The sequence below is a fragment of the Verticillium nonalfalfae genome, assembly GCF_003724135.2.
Source record: "Verticillium nonalfalfae strain VnAa140/NRRL 66861 chromosome Unknown scaffold_89, whole genome shotgun sequence".
NCBI classification, from domain to species: domain Eukaryota; kingdom Fungi; phylum Ascomycota; class Sordariomycetes; order Glomerellales; family Plectosphaerellaceae; genus Verticillium; species Verticillium nonalfalfae.
The window spans coordinates 1,224-16,239 of NW_021167314.1; the positions used below are offsets into that span (position 1 = coordinate 1,224).

General features: G+C 58.1%; 1 protein-coding gene across 1 annotated transcript; it reads right to left on the bottom strand.

Moving 5' to 3' along the window:
- Nucleotides 1–269: 269 nt before the first annotated feature.
- D7B24_009120 (uncharacterized protein) lies at nt 270–2,449 on the bottom strand (the record flags this gene model as incomplete). Its single annotated transcript, XM_028643198.1, has 2 exons — nt 270–1,627; nt 1,987–2,449. 2 exons carry the CDS (start codon nt 2,447–2,449, stop codon nt 270–272), a joined length of 1,821 nt encoding a protein of 606 aa, XP_028493096.1.
- Between the last annotated feature and the right edge of the window lie 12,567 nt (nt 2,450–15,016).

Below are 15,016 nucleotides of genomic sequence, written 5' to 3' on the forward strand. Positions count from 1 at the left end.
CAGGCATCAGTCAAGCCATGAACCCCGTACCCCAAAAGCGCCTGTCCGTGCCTCTAAACAAATCCCTTTCCCCACCAGCTGGCGTCCCCGTCTGGTGTGGTGTCCCCTTTTCCCGGACCTGCCCAATCCTTTTCGAAAGAAACCTGTTCGAAAAGAAGGAAAGCAGACGTATGTAGTGTGTATTAGACATTTGTGCGTCATCACCCTCCTTCTCCTGCTCGCCCACTCGGCACTGCCAAAGGGGGCCCCTCTCCATCTCCGCCAGCCCCTCACGCTTCAACCGACTCCTGCTTGAGCAGGGCCTGCATCTGCTGGTACTGCTCCGGGGTCGGGTCGTCTGACACCCAGGCACCCTTCTCTGCGTCCGTGGCCCCGTGGAAGCCCTCGGCGCGCATGACGGTGAACATGTCAAGGTCCGTGACGTACGACTTGCCGTCTTGGAGCTTGATGCGGACTTCGTGCTCCGTCGACAGCACCATGTCGTCCTTGGCCAGGCGGCGAGGACCGTCAAACACGCCGAGCACGCGCTTCTTCATCTTGACGAGGTCCTTGTTGAGGTCCCACGACTTGGGGCGCTGCTGCTTGCTCTTACGGCCCTTGCTCTTGCCGACGCGCCCTGGCACGCCACCGCGCGAGTGGGTCATGCCGCGGGACTTGATGGCGCCGCTGATCATGCCGCTCGCCTTGCGCTTGCGTGACAGGCTGAGCTCGTCCTTGGACGCCTCGTCCTCGTCGTCCTCGTCCATGTCCAAGTCATCCTCCTCGTCATCGCTGTTGTCTTGCATTGTCGTCAACATGGTCTGCGTCGGGAGGTTGTTGCGCTCGAGCGTCTGGTGCACCTTCTTGTCGTTCTCCACCTCGGCGAGCAGCCGCGCGTTGTTGGCCTCGGACGGGTCCTCCTGCTGCACGATGCGCAGCACGCAGTCGTCGAGATGCTCGTAGAAGTCCTGCGCGTTCGAGAAGGTCTGCGAGCAGGTCGAGCACTTGCCGGTGGCGTCGGGCGGGTAGCCGGTCAGCTTCTTGCCCGTGTTGGCACCGGATGTCTTCTTGCGGCTGTTGGGAGGCGTCTGCTCGACGCCGTGCACGGCCGTGAGGTGGCGCTTGAACACATCGGCACGGTTGAACGACTTCTCGGCAGGGGTGCCGGAGCCGGGGCAGAAGCCGCAGACCATGTTGCCCTTGTAGTGTGTGAGGGTGTGACGGTTCTTGTCGTACTTGCGGGCAAAGCCCTTGACGTGGTAGTCGCACGTCTGGATGGGGCACTTCTCGGGGCGCTCGTTCTGGTGCGTCAACATGTGCGCCTTGAGATCCTTGAACGTCTTGCCACAGTCGGGATGCGGGCAGCGCTGCTTTTCCTTGGTCTCGTCGCCGCTGTACGCGTTGCCGGCCTCGGAGTACCCAGACTGGAACGAGTGAATGCTCGGCCTGCGGCCGTCCAGAGGCGCACTGTAGGGGCTGTAGTGCGGTTGGTAGCCTTCATGGAGGAAGGGAGACCGGCTGGCGTTGCGGGCGGCGGGCTGAGGTGAGGAGGAGGCGGAGGGAGACGCGGGATAGGCGTGGTGGTAAGCGGCCTCGTAACCAGGCATGGCCACGGGCCGGCTGATCTCTGGGTGGATCAGGGATGGGTCTGGTTGGGCAGTGGTCAGCGCGCTGCTCGGAGCAAGGATCGAGGCATTGGAGGACAGAGGAGAAACCAACAAGAACACTCGAGGGGTGCCGTGAAGAGACCGCTACTTTGAGAGAAAAAAGGGGGCACGCGTGGTGTTCGCGGCGAGGCCGGCCAGGCTGGGACGACAGGGGACGAGAAGGAAGCAGAGCTGGGAGAGACAAATGACAAAGGAGAGGTTGGCGGTGGTGGCGGCATCTTGGTGTCGACAGCAAGGGCAGCCTCGCTCTCGGTGTCGCGAGCAACAGAGGAAACAGAAGGAGAAGACAGAGAAGTGGGTTGCGGCTGAACAGGAGTCCTAGAGATGTCTGGCAACTCACCCACAAAGCCGTGTGGCTTGGTGCTCGGGAACTCGAAAGTGAAGTCCTCCATACCTGGTGCGGTGTAGGACGTGTACTCGGTCCCGGCAGCACTGTAGAAGTCGCTGGGGACGATGCTGGGTGTGAGTCCAAGACCGTGTTGCGTCCACTCGGGATTCACGCCAATCTGGCCGTGGTGGGAGAGTGGAGAACCGGCGTTGGAAGAACAGGCCGAGGCTGTGGAGTGGTTGGAGGGTGGCATCTGGAGGTCACCTTCCTCAAAAACGCCTGGTGATTGCTGGCCGTTGTACACGTACTGTGTCGCGTCGGCGTAGGTTGTGGCCTGTTCAAATCCCATGGACGCGGGAAACATGTACGAGCTGGTAGGAATGCTCATGTCCATCTGTGATGAGGCGAACAAGCCATGAGGCGGCTCAGGGTAGGAGTTGAAGTCTCCGTGCTCGCTGCTGGATTGGCGGGACATCATGGTGTACGTGTGTTGTAGAGAGACCATTGCTTCTACGTCTGTGTTTCTTCTGTCTGGTGCTGCTGGGTCGGCAGAGATATTCGAGCCGAAGCTGGTTGGTTCTGGGTCGTGCTCAGCAGTGTCAAATTACTCGTGCCGTCACTGATGGGTGGATTAGTCTTGCGTGTCTCGCAGGCAGGCCGCGCTTGACAGTGGGGCCTTGGAGAGAGCAACGAGCTCACCTGATCCGAAGGCATGCCAAGGGCCCGGTCTGAGTCTCTTCTGAAGCTGCTGGAGAAGACAAGCTGGTTTCGATAGGCGTGCTTGTGAGACCAAGTCGTTATCTTGTCTGGTTCTGAGCTGACGAGTGGGAAGTGCTATATAGCGATGATGAAGAGTGAGCGGACGATGGGATGGAGCAGCGAAGGTTGGTAACGAGGGTAGCCTGGTGCTGGGTACTGTTCAGTCTTCCCTTCTGAGGTTCGAGATGTGCTTGTTACTTGTGAGGGTAGTGATGGTTGATGGGGGCGAGAAACATCACGGTGAGGGGCTTTGAGGGGGGGGGACTCGGCGACTGATATAGACTGGTGATGAACCATGGGCATTGCGGTGCGAGAGAGAGACATCGGACTGGGGGGCACATGGGTTGTGTGGGTGGTCCATGTTCCCGGTGGACGCGGACGCGGATCGCAAAGGGACCATCCACAACACAGCGCGGCGAGGCACAGGACAACCTTGACGAGAAACAGAGTCCAGGGGGGGTCCCGTAGGGCAGCCGGGGGGGGGGATGCCAGGACCAGGACCAGGTTGGTCGGGGGAGGGTGTACAGGGATCAGGGGCAGCCAGCCTGATGGTGGCTGGCCATCGCCGAAAGAGGTACGGGTACCTTGGGCTCGACAAGTGTCCTGAAAAGCCACTAGCCTCTTCTGTCAAGAAGTAAGAGGGGTCCTCAGAGGAAGGGGGGGCGTTTGTCGAATAGGACTCTGGGCGAGACGAGCCAGGCGAGACAACCTACAGAGCCATTCCAGGCCCTATCAGGTCGGTTTTGGGCCACAGACGGATGAGCAACCAGTGCCCTGCAGGTCCTCATGACCGCACCCCTCGAGTGTTGTTCGTAAATGGCTGCTTCGGACGAGATGGCCAGCACGCCAAATCAGGAGGTAGGATGCTGTGAGAGACGTCGCAGGTAGTCGGGGGGGATCGAAGCAACTACATGGCAGTCCACGATTGGGACGAGTCGGTTCCCTCTGCTGCGTACCCGGTACGTTCGTGGGTGTTGTCGCTCCCCTTGGTGGCCTCCGAGGTCTGGCCCCACGGCATTTCTCCAAGCCGACTCAGCACCGTAGAGGGAAGAGCACAGCACCTAGACAAGTGAGCATGGCCCTGTACAGCAGGCGTACCGATACTTTCCAGGGCGTATCTCTTGTCTCAGAATGGCCAGACCCCTGCTGCCAGATGACTTTTGTCGCGGCACCGGAAGAGAAGCGAGGCCAGGCTTTGGACGTCATGTCTTACCGTATGTACGGTACGTCCCTTCTTGACCGTCAAGGCCCGTTTCGGTATCCGCTCATGGCTACGTCTTTCCGTTCAAGCGCTCATGATGCAACCTGGTAGGCGACAGTCTCATTACCGCCCCCAAATTCCTCCTTCTCACAGCGGCACTACTTCCGCGTCTCGGCTGTCATCACCCACTCTCGTCTAGGGAAGCTACTTTCAACCTTCCGTTTCTTTTTACCCCCCCCCCCTCCCGCGTTGTCGTCGCACACACCTGACTATGCCCAGGTTCTCGACCAGGGAGGGGCGCGCTACCTAGCTGTCTGCCTGTCCCATGAAGCAACCCCCAATGCGTTTTTGAGGTGTTTGAGCACAGAGTCGCATTCTGGACGGAGCCTCGTCCTCGTCAATGCTCAATATGCACAGGTTTCCTTTGCCTGCTCAGCATGTTGCTTTTTATTTTCATGACCTCGCAACTCTCGACAATAGCGGTATATGAATGGCCCTGCAGGGACCGTTTCGTATACGCATCCCGGTTCGCGAGCCTTGCCTTTAGAGGCCCTCAGTCTGATTTACGGTTCTTCATCCCCAGAAACGTTTCACAACGGCACCCAGAGAGGGAGGGAGTGCCTGCACCGTCCTGAAAGCCACCCGCGCGTGGACGACAACAATGAGAACAGACAAGGTGTTGCTAGCGCATCTTAGAATGGCAAATGACCCCTCTGGCCAGAAAGTTTCGAGGTACTGCTACGAATTGCGATGAACGAGGAAAAGCATCGAGCGATGCCAGAGCCAAAGCCAATATTGTGGAGGCTCTGCAAGCTCGGCTGCTCGTAGGACATCCTGTCGAAAGCGTAGTCGGTACGTTCGCGGCGTTAGTGGAAGTAAAAGACTGGCTGACAAGGCTAATCATGGCGTTATTTTGGTGCCCGTCCCTAAAATGGCGTCCATCACTCACACCCCCAAGTCGTCTGCGTGTGGTGCATGTACAGTGTAGTGAGTGGGTGCTGCGAGACTTCGTTATAGGCCCAATGAACCAGTCGACAGTGCTCCGGCACAATTTGGCGGTGCACTGCCCCACTGCGGTTGTGCATCTTGCAGTGCTTCGTGCGCTGTAATTAGACACTTGGAGGCTCGAGGCTGTCTGGAGAGGCATCGGGAGTGATTAAGCCCTATGTCTGCACTGCCAGCCAGTGCCTGGCATAGCGTGCTGCGTGCTGTGCTTCGCCCGTTGCGAAGCAAGCCACAAGCAGGCGTGTAGGCAAACGCCCTCCCTCGCCTCGCCAAGCCGACATCGTCAGGTCAGGGTCCTCTGCTTGAACCAGGCTGTATCATGAACGAGACCGAACAGGACGCAGGCCAGGGCCGGTTAGTGCACCACCATAGCCCTCGCCATCGTTGTGCATGCGCATCATGCCTCGCACAATATCATGTCGCGGAGTCCGAATGCCATCCCTTCCTCGCTCTCCGCGGTGCAGGCTAGCGATAGCGGTGGTCATTCTGGTTCGGCTGCCAGTGCTTATGGTAAAAGCGGGTTGCCCTCGTGGTCGGCCATTATCAGAGTTGACCCCGTCAGTGTGGAGGCATCTGGACCCAAACCCAAACCCCCAAGTGCACCGTGCTTGACCCAGTCGGTTTTAAGTTAGCATCCTCGCTTGTCTCGATCTTGTGAATGATGCTGGCGAAATCGTCCGGCTCTGTGACATAAGTGGGGACCAAGGTTCGATGGTTGCTTTTGGTGCTGTGATCAAGGCTGGGGTGGGCGAGAGTGTAATGTCTGAAACCACCTGTCTCGCTGTCGCCCCTCAAGAACCAAAGAACGTTGGAGATTCACTTGACGGTCTCGACCAGGACGGGCGGTGCCTGAGGAGTTGATATGTCTGGCCCTAGGTTCGAGACCAGTCGGCCACATGGTCGTGACGACTGTCTCTCGCAGACCTACTGGACGTGACATGTCTAAAGGCGGTATAGCGGTATCACCTTGGTCTCGATCATTGTGACTGCGGTGACCGACGGAGGGTTCCTCGTCTGAAATGCGCAAGTGCATCTTTAGACTAACGCTGGCTGGCCACCTGTGAGGCCCGTAAGGGCTGCTGCATGTGGGACGATTTTCCCCTCAATCTCATTGTATTTCCGTATCTGACAAAGCCTTTCCTTTGCTCGCAAGATCTCCTCAAGCGTACCCCACAGTTGAATAAGGGTCAGAATTGTGGCAGCACCTCGTCCAAGCTAAGGGTGGACTTGTGGTCGCCTACCGTGACGATTCGATTATTGGGGAACGACCGTGCCTCGATGTCTCGATGCAAATTTCGACGATAGAGACGAAAAGCAAGTTATGAGATTGGCCCAGGATGATCCACCTGGTCTGATGCCTGTGCATCCTGGTCACGGTCTCTCATTTTGAGACGAAAGGCCCCGGTGGTCCAAGCTGTGGCTCATTTGACTCTGGGCTCAGATCATCTCCCTCTCATTGGTCAGTATACGAATTGATCAATGACACGCGTGGGTGGGGGTCGTCCTCTTCTTCTTCTTGCGGGACTCGAGTATCTTTTCTTAGCAAACCCTCGAGGCGGTGCAAAGCCCTTGTGTCGAGCTACCAGCTTCAGCGACTAGCCCCCCTACAGCCTGGGTGGTCGAGATGAATACGCGATTCGGCAGTGGGTGGGAAGTTGCATGACGATGACCAGGCACACGGCCATATACGTGTTGTCGTGACACGATAGGGGGTGGGCCAACTTTGATGGGATTGACCGCTGGTTGCTGGCGGCAAGGGACGAGGCGTTGGGTCGTGTCAGCGGAGGTGTGTCATGTCGTTCTGTAGGGCTCGTGGCTTGCTTGAAAAGGGGCGAGTTGGACCTGGGTGGGCTTGGTGTTGATCAGTGGCACCTTTGGTAATAAAGTTGGCGGCCTGAACGGGCGCTCAGCCCTACGAAGGGTCAAAGGGATGTCCAAGTCTGCAGACACTCGCCTCCCACATCAGCCAACGACAGCATCTCTGATGCGTTGCTTACTTGCAGGTGATGCGCTACGCTCCCAGCCCTTTGGGAGTTGCAAACGTCAGACGCGCAGGATGCTAGGCCCTGGGCCAGGACTAGCATTCATGATGCTACGGGATCCAGTTTTGACGTCGGACGTGATGGTTGCGCAAACAGCATGGAAAAGAGCGGGCGAACGGATCCAAGTTTTGAGTTCGCCTTTGTGCAGAAACAGTCCTAAGAGCGAGTCCTGAGAAGAGCCAGACCGAGGGCCCTGGCCCGGAGGCCAGAGGCTCAGGCAGCCAGCGGGGTGGTCCAGGCAGCGCCGTGTGCGAGGAGTCAAATGAATTCCTGTCACAACGCCAGCGGGTGTCTGATTCTGCTGTCTGCGTATGTCGAGGCTTCACACACGGGGCACTGGTGGTTGTTGCTCCCTCGGGCACCCATGTTCGACTCTGCAAGTAATCCTGGCTGCAGCCACTTCAGAGGTAGACGTGGTCGTACGAGATGGCACGGTACGGTCGTTGGCTGAAATAGACATGCGGGCTGAGGGGGGAAGGGGCCGAGGACCAAATCTGATTGGGTTCGGTTGTGCCAGGCAAGAGGTCTATTGGAGAGGGAGAGGGAGGGAGATGGCCCTTGTGGTGGTAGCTGGCATAGGGCTGAGCCTGCCTGCACCCGGCGCAGGAACCTTATCATCAAGACCCTTTCAAGACGGGCAAGCGCATCCCAAGCTGCCCAAGACGAGGCAGTATCAGGCAGCCACAGGCCAGATTCATGACTGAACCTTCCCGCCCTCTTCCTGCCCCAGAGCCCACGCTTGTGCTGTGGTAGGCGGACTTGAGCCCACAAAGGACTCTCTGTTCCCTCCACCGTTTTCGACACCAAACGAATGCTAAGCGCGTCCTCCCGTCGCTCTGTCCACCTAGGCGCCCCCGCAGTTTCGTCTCTCATTCGCCGTCGACGGCAGCCTCCGTAATCGCTCGCGTCCTCCCTCCCGTCCCGTCCGTCATGCCTGGCATCAATAGGTAGCATTGTTATGCCGCGCTGGCTTTCCGTGGCCAAGGATCTGCGCCTGAGCACGGATCCAGCGTCAGCTGGTGACCTTGGACCTCCGGGTCTGGTTGTCCAGGGTATGTCACAGTCATTCATGGTTGTTAGGCGAGTCAAAGCTAGAACCAGGTTCGTCTCGAGGCCCCCGGACGGCCCACTAGAAGCCAACTCGTCTGTCGGACCCTCCCCCCCCCCCCCCCCTACGGCCACTCTGCAATGCCTGAGAGCTCCTAGTCGATCTCATGTTTCCAACCGCTCGGGACATGGCGCCTGCACGGACCAGATGACGGCGGGCAGACATGGTACACTAAGGTAGTAGGAAAAAGTACACACAAATGCCCACCAAACAGCAGAAAGGCCCCGTCCTTCTCCGTCGGCTCAATCACGTTCGGAGTCGTCACAACGTCGTAAAGAACAGCGCCGACGTTGTCCGAAATGTCCCCATGTGTCGCTCCCTGGCTTTTGCGGTCATTCTTGATCGTACTGCATCTTGCTGGGGCGATCCCCCTCCCCCCCCCCTCCTTCTCCGCCCCCTGGTGAAGACGCTACAGCGCCCGGGACCCAGGCTCGTGGTCCTGATGCAGGCTGAGCTCGATCAGGCTACTCCTATGCGATGACTTTCTTTTTCAACAACAAACGTGCGACCCTCTCGTCGGAAACCGATCATGCTGCTCGTGTTCATGCCACGGCCAGGGAGAAAACGAGACAGACCGGTCAGATTTCGAGCCCACTGACGCGAAAGCTAAGCGTCAAGAGGGCGCCAGCATAAAGCCTCCGAAGCTTGTGCCTCAGACAATTTCTAACGTGGCGGCCCTGACAGGCAGTAGCGGGGACGCCGCGTTCTCTCTTATCGTACCATTGAGGGGTTGCTGCTAACCTCCAGACCTCTGGGGATGAAGGGAGGGGAGGGGGTAAGAGACACCAACCAGAATGATCTGGATACCTATCAAACACCCCCTGATTGGCCGTAGAGCACTCGACAACGTACTACGTCCAATAAGGTTGCCAAGAGCGGCCTCGCCGAGTCCTTTACGGGAGGTCATCGTGAGATGGGGCGGGGGCCACTCAGGAGGCGGTCCCCAATCCTGATCCAGTGAGGGCCAGCCCCGGTGCAGTGCAGTAATGTGCTTCATGTCCTTTTTCGCGCTTCTCCTGCATGCCCGACATTGGTGGGCGACCATGACACAGCTCGAGGAGATTGATGTCACGCTATTGACGAGACTGCACATGGCGAGACGCCGGCCACTCAAAATGTTCGACGGAGGCAGCGACAACACTGCCAGCCGTCATTCGATATATTCCATGATGCGCCAATCGACGATCGGTCGGTCGTCCTCAAAATGGGAAGAAATGGGTGTGTCGCATTCACTGAAGTGAAGCTATCCAAGACAGAGATTGTCCGCGGACCAAGCCTTGACTCCACACCCGTTGGTAGAGGCACTCGACGGCCAGATCGCCTCGAGGTGCCGGCTAGGCTGTCAAGCTCGATTTGGCATTGTGGCGGTCCCATTCCTCTGGATTCCGTCGATCTCACATGGCAAACCTTGTCTCATGACGCTCAGGCATGGGTGCCATCTGAAAACAGCAATAGTAAACGAGAGTCTCCAGTCAAGGGGCCCGATACAGCATGGATGACGGCCTGGGAGCGACAAAGGGGGACAGGGGGTGGTGTGAGGAGGGGGCCTTGGAGAGTGGGTGAACCGGGGCGGGAAGAGGCACCTGGGCCATGGCCCAGTCCAGAACACCAGCCGACTCACTCGTAGTGGCCGACCCCAGAGGAAACGGCCATACCTACCTGGGCATCCCTCAGCACTTGCCATCACCCACAAACAAGCAATAGATGGACGGAGCTACGCCGAAACGGCGCTGTCGGGCCACTCCTTTAGCGAGCCGCCGTCGCCATCGTCACTCATGGCCCAGAGCAGTCGATGGGACACGGGCCAGAGTCCGCCACTTCCGCGAGGCCTACGAGCCCAGGAGCCCGGGGCATGCCACGAGGGACATCGTCGCCATTGATGTGCCGGATCGTTTTTCTCGACAGGCTTGCCCGACTTGCGACTAGTGCAGGAGACCAGCAGGCGGGGGCGTCACGGTTCGGGACCGAAGGGCCCTTGCTGCTATCGTCGAAACAGCCTGGGGCCAGACCACGATGCTACCCGCCTGCCTGTCTCGTTCTTGGTTGCATAAGGTTTATTGCACACAGTGAGGAGGCCACAAGCCTGCGGCACCTGGCGACGGAAATCTCCATTCGGCCTCGGTGTCGCCTGTGCTCACGGCCTAACTGATCATGGTAGTAGTTCTCGTGAGTGAAGCCTGCTGATTGATTGATCGAGGAATCGCCGGCGACAGTAATCAAGATACAGGATAGCATCCTTCGAGCAACTCAGGCCGGTACCGGCGCGCTTACCTCTGCTACCTTGTTGAGAGGTGTCTGTAAGAAAAGCGACCAAATGAATTGGCCTGTCTTCAGCCAGACGGGGCGATATTGACCATCCTGATAACCCGCAGCCTTCGATGGAGGCTCGTGAATGGCCATGTTTTACCTGTGCAGCTTCACCCTGCACACTCTGGCAACACATCATACATGTACACCGGAGCGATTGGGTGGCCCACTCCTTCACGAAACGTCTGAACAGAACGGGTCAAGGCGCAAGGTTCTGCTGGTGGCTGCCAGTGTGTGTCGTTAGGCACCGCGGGAGATTGCCCGGGGCGTTATGCGCTTCGTTGAATTTGAGCCGTGGGGAGTCGCTGCTCTGCACTTCTCCCAGAAGGGTTTGGCGCATCGTCCTGATGCAAGCTGAGGGCAAGGGTAAACGGCCCCCACCACTCCCACCAGCTACTTGGCGGGCCAGGGCCCTGTCGATCGTCAAGCCCACGGATCTGCGTGGAGCAAGTCGCTGTCTGCCAGCCCATTCGCTCGTCTGTGTGAGATCAGCAATGTCGGCCTGAACATGGGGTGGGCTCTTGGAGATGACGAAGGCCTTTGCCAAGTCGGACCCCTTGGAACTACTCAGATCTTCATGAGTTGGGATACGGATATCAGGTTTCCCCCGGAGCACCCTGTCTGCCCTGAACTCGCCAAGAAGCGAGCGGAACGCAAACCGCGCAGCAACATACCTGGAAGTCGAGCAGAAGGGGTAGCAACGAGATGGACGGGTGGACGGACAGGGCCAGGCGAAAACCATCCGAACCAAGTAAACCGTCCAATAAGGAGCTCGGAATCGATGCTCTGCAGCTTTGGAGTCCCCTCCCACGCTCGTGTGTGTGTGTCTTACACGTCACATTTTCGACGACAGCGAACAATTGCACAGCGACAGTACTGTCCGAGCAGGTTGGAGTGCTCAGACTCCCGACTGCCTTTGCGAAATAGCGTTGGTCCCGATATTGACCAGGGCTCCTGCGGCAGTCTGGAGACGAAGACGCGGTGTCGAGCGACTTGTCACTCCTCCGCCGTGAACATTCGTCTGAATTATCCCGGCAGGTCACCGCAATCCCTCTATCGTAACCATGCGCGACTCTCCTCTGCCTAGACAGACGCCACTCAAATGCAGGAGTGAGACGTCCCCTGGATTGTCACGCACGCCCACTCGCACGCATGGTCAGGTAGCAAGGGTTCTCTAGATTGGGGCACACTCGCCTTGTTGGCGGGATTCCGCATCCCAAGCATGAATCAATGGCGTCTGTCTCTTGCAGGCTCCTGGTGAAATAGGTAGGGATGGAAATATCTGCATGTCTCAGACTCGGAGCATACACGCAGTTAATACTGTCTCTCGCCGTGGCCGTCTCGACCGGTGTCGAGCTCGCTTGCCGGACGAGGCAATGGTCGGTCATCCTGGCCCATAGTAGAGATGCTATATCGCAAATGGCGGGTGATCTGGGTGATCTGCATTACTTGCGAGCAGGAAGTACCTTGACCACCAAGTCGACGGAAGGCAGAGTATGCTCCCGGTCGATGCCGGCGCGGCTGGGGTCCCGGTCCAAGGGGGGGGAGGGACGAGGATTGCATCAACCGCCAGAAAATGCATCGTTGCGCCACAATGCCCCGACTTGACTGGCCGGAGTGCAGGGACGCGAAAAGCAACAATTCTGTGGCTGCAGAATAAAGCTTGGATGTCCACATCGACGGTGCCGTACTCTTGCCCATGTCTGGTCTTGGCTTGTTTTTTTTTCTTCTGGGGCGCGGACATGTCCATTCTCCTCAAGGTACTGGGTAGAACATTCGCGTTGCCTGCATGGACACGAGACGTGGGCTGCAGGCTTCAAGGGGGTTGGCGCTGAGGTTGTCTGAGTTTTCTCGTAGGGCGGCCAGCGAGGCGGCTCGAACGCTCGATGGTAGGTTGTTAAATGCAATTTGTCTCGTGGAAAGGAAGAGGGGGAGGAAAAGGGGTGAGGCGTGGTGCGGCTTGTTCGCATGGCATTGGGAGACACAGGCACCACGCGATCACTGAGCTCAGGGCGCTCGGCGACGTGCGTTGCGGTGCAAGTTAGCCGTCGATATCAGAGCGTGTTCCGATTCCCGTTAGCAGGCTTCTTTACCTACCTCTAAGGTAGGTGCCTAGGTAAGTAAGGAAACAGGAATGCGAGGCTCCTGACGACATGAACTTGCACCGCATAGCTCAGTGCGAGGGTAGGAGTGATTTTGCCCCTCCTGCGCCGTGCGCCTTGCTTATGCCAATGACCTGGCGCAGGTCATTTCACTGTCGTCGCAACTATTGCAAGCCAGTGTCGTTGCCTGTGCCACAGCAATGCCGACGAGTCCATCCGCTGCAGTCAGCTTGATCCCTGGTGATCCAGCCGTGTGGGACGGAGCTCACTGGATTGTGCCGGCTGGCTGACGGCCCCCAAAGACCAAATCTCGATGGGGTGGGTTCGGTGGTCGCTTTCCGCATCATGCTTGCTTTGGCAAGGTACGCAGCCGGGTTACAGGAGATGCTCTTCACGGTATTTCTTCTGACCAGGTTCATTATTGCCTTACCAACCAGCAGGATCATCCAACACCCGACCACAGCATCGAGGATACGGGACATGCCGCCCAGTCGCAAGAATCACGGTTCAGACGGCGGGTGAGCAGAGCATCAACCCTGCAATCCCATCCCATGGCACTCCAAACCCCTGCCCTGCTTGCGGTAGGTAGGTGGTGACTGAATTGGATGCCTGGGATACCGAGACCCAACACAGTGGGTTTCGATGCGCGCCACTCCGCCCAGGCGATGTGAGCTAGTCTCGTCGAATACAACGTTATACGGTTGCTTTCTCCTAAATCGCTCTAGACCTGGCCCAGTTCCACGTGTCGCTGCACCCAGATTTACGGTCAAGCCCGCCGCACCCGCAACGCCAGCCCATCCGGCTGTTCGAAACAAAAGGTGAGGGGCATTATCCCATGGAGAAGGCATGGCAGTGAGCAGGGCATGGGCGAGGCAGGACAGGGCTGCCTCCCCCCCCCCTCACCCCTCAAGGCCCACTGTTGGAGGTGTGGTCTGGTGGGCATATGGCGGGAGAGAGATCGCGGAAAGTATGAGATGGCAAGGCAGATTGCCCCCCCCCCCCCCTCCTCCCTGTTTTTCCTTCCCCCGTCATCGTTTTTTTTTCTTCTAGGATCCTGGTTCCGGTGGCATCCAATATTTGGGGATAGCTCCTCGGGTCACGAGAACAGACATGCACGCGAGGGTGGTATGGCAGACGGCTGGTCCTGTTACGAGACGCCGACAACCTCATTCGTGCTACACGGAGGCCACTGGGATCCTGACCCGTTACCAGTAACTCTGTCACGAAGACGACTCGTCAAGTCACGAATATCTGCGCTTGGGTGGACGAAGATACGCTCGTTGAGTAAACCGCCAATCTGATGCATATCATCGCAGTGACGGTCATTGGGCGGTGGATGCGTCACGATGATACAAGGTCGCCGACGTTGTTGGGCTTGCCGACCAGGCTGGACGGAATTTGGGGTGAACGGTCGCTCAAACGTTATGTGCCCCCCCCCCCTGTCCGGGAGACTCCGTATCCGAAATGAAACTTCTGCAGGTGGTCGGCGACCACTTTGCAGCGATCGCCCTCTAGCACACCCCTGTAGTCCCCGAGCCACTGCGAGGAACCACATCACGCCCAAAGTCGACATGACCACCTGATTGGTTGAGACCCGCATCGTAATGTATCAACTCTCCATGTCTGCTCCTCGCTACTTGTTTCGTTTCTCTGCAGAGACAAGGCCTCGGTAGGGGGTTGGTTTTCATCCCCTCCTCCTTCGGGGCTACGCGAGACAGTCATTGCTTTTTCCCCGGCCTCAGAGATGCGTGTTGTCTTTGGGGCATGCTGTGCAACCCAGGCCTCCTGGGAGGGGGTTGAGGGGAATGGAGGGTGGGGGGGTGGTTTTTAATGGGATGTCCTCACCCACTCGGTCACTGCTGGCTGGACCGGATGGCATGGACAAGACGAAGTCCTTGTTGCCTCGTCTGGCATCCGAAGGACTTTGGGCTGGGCAGTCTCATAGACAAACCCGCCGTGCAGACCGGGACGGGGAGCAAACTCTCCAGCCCCACTGGTCAACAAGCATCGTTTCTCAGCACACCGCGAGCAGCCAAAACCTTGGTTCATGGCGCTCGGACAGCGTTCTGCCTTGAGATCTCGCTGCTGGGAGAAATCCTCCCGCTTGGCACGCCTGTCGTCTTGACCATCTACGGAAGTGATGAGCGGTGCAAGACTCGGTTGGCAGGGCTCACCGGTTACGATTGTGATGGGCGGATCGTCGACGACTATTCTTGCATGGGCGATCCGTGATCGGTGCCGATGGGCTCCCCGGTCCACCCGTTTTTTTTTGTTTTTTTTTCATCGGACACCCCCCCTCGAGAGCTGCCAGTCCAAACACTGGGACATTGGTCATTGGGGACTACACCGGGGAGTATTCTCCTGGTGGCTGATATCGTCCTACAGCCGGTCGGAATCGAGGCGATCCGATCGCGAAACGGTTGTGATCGACAACATTTAGTGAAGGGTATCCTATTACTGGCAATTTTTGAATGAGCCGTAGTCGATCGATGCAAGCCCTGTGGGTTAATACAGAAAC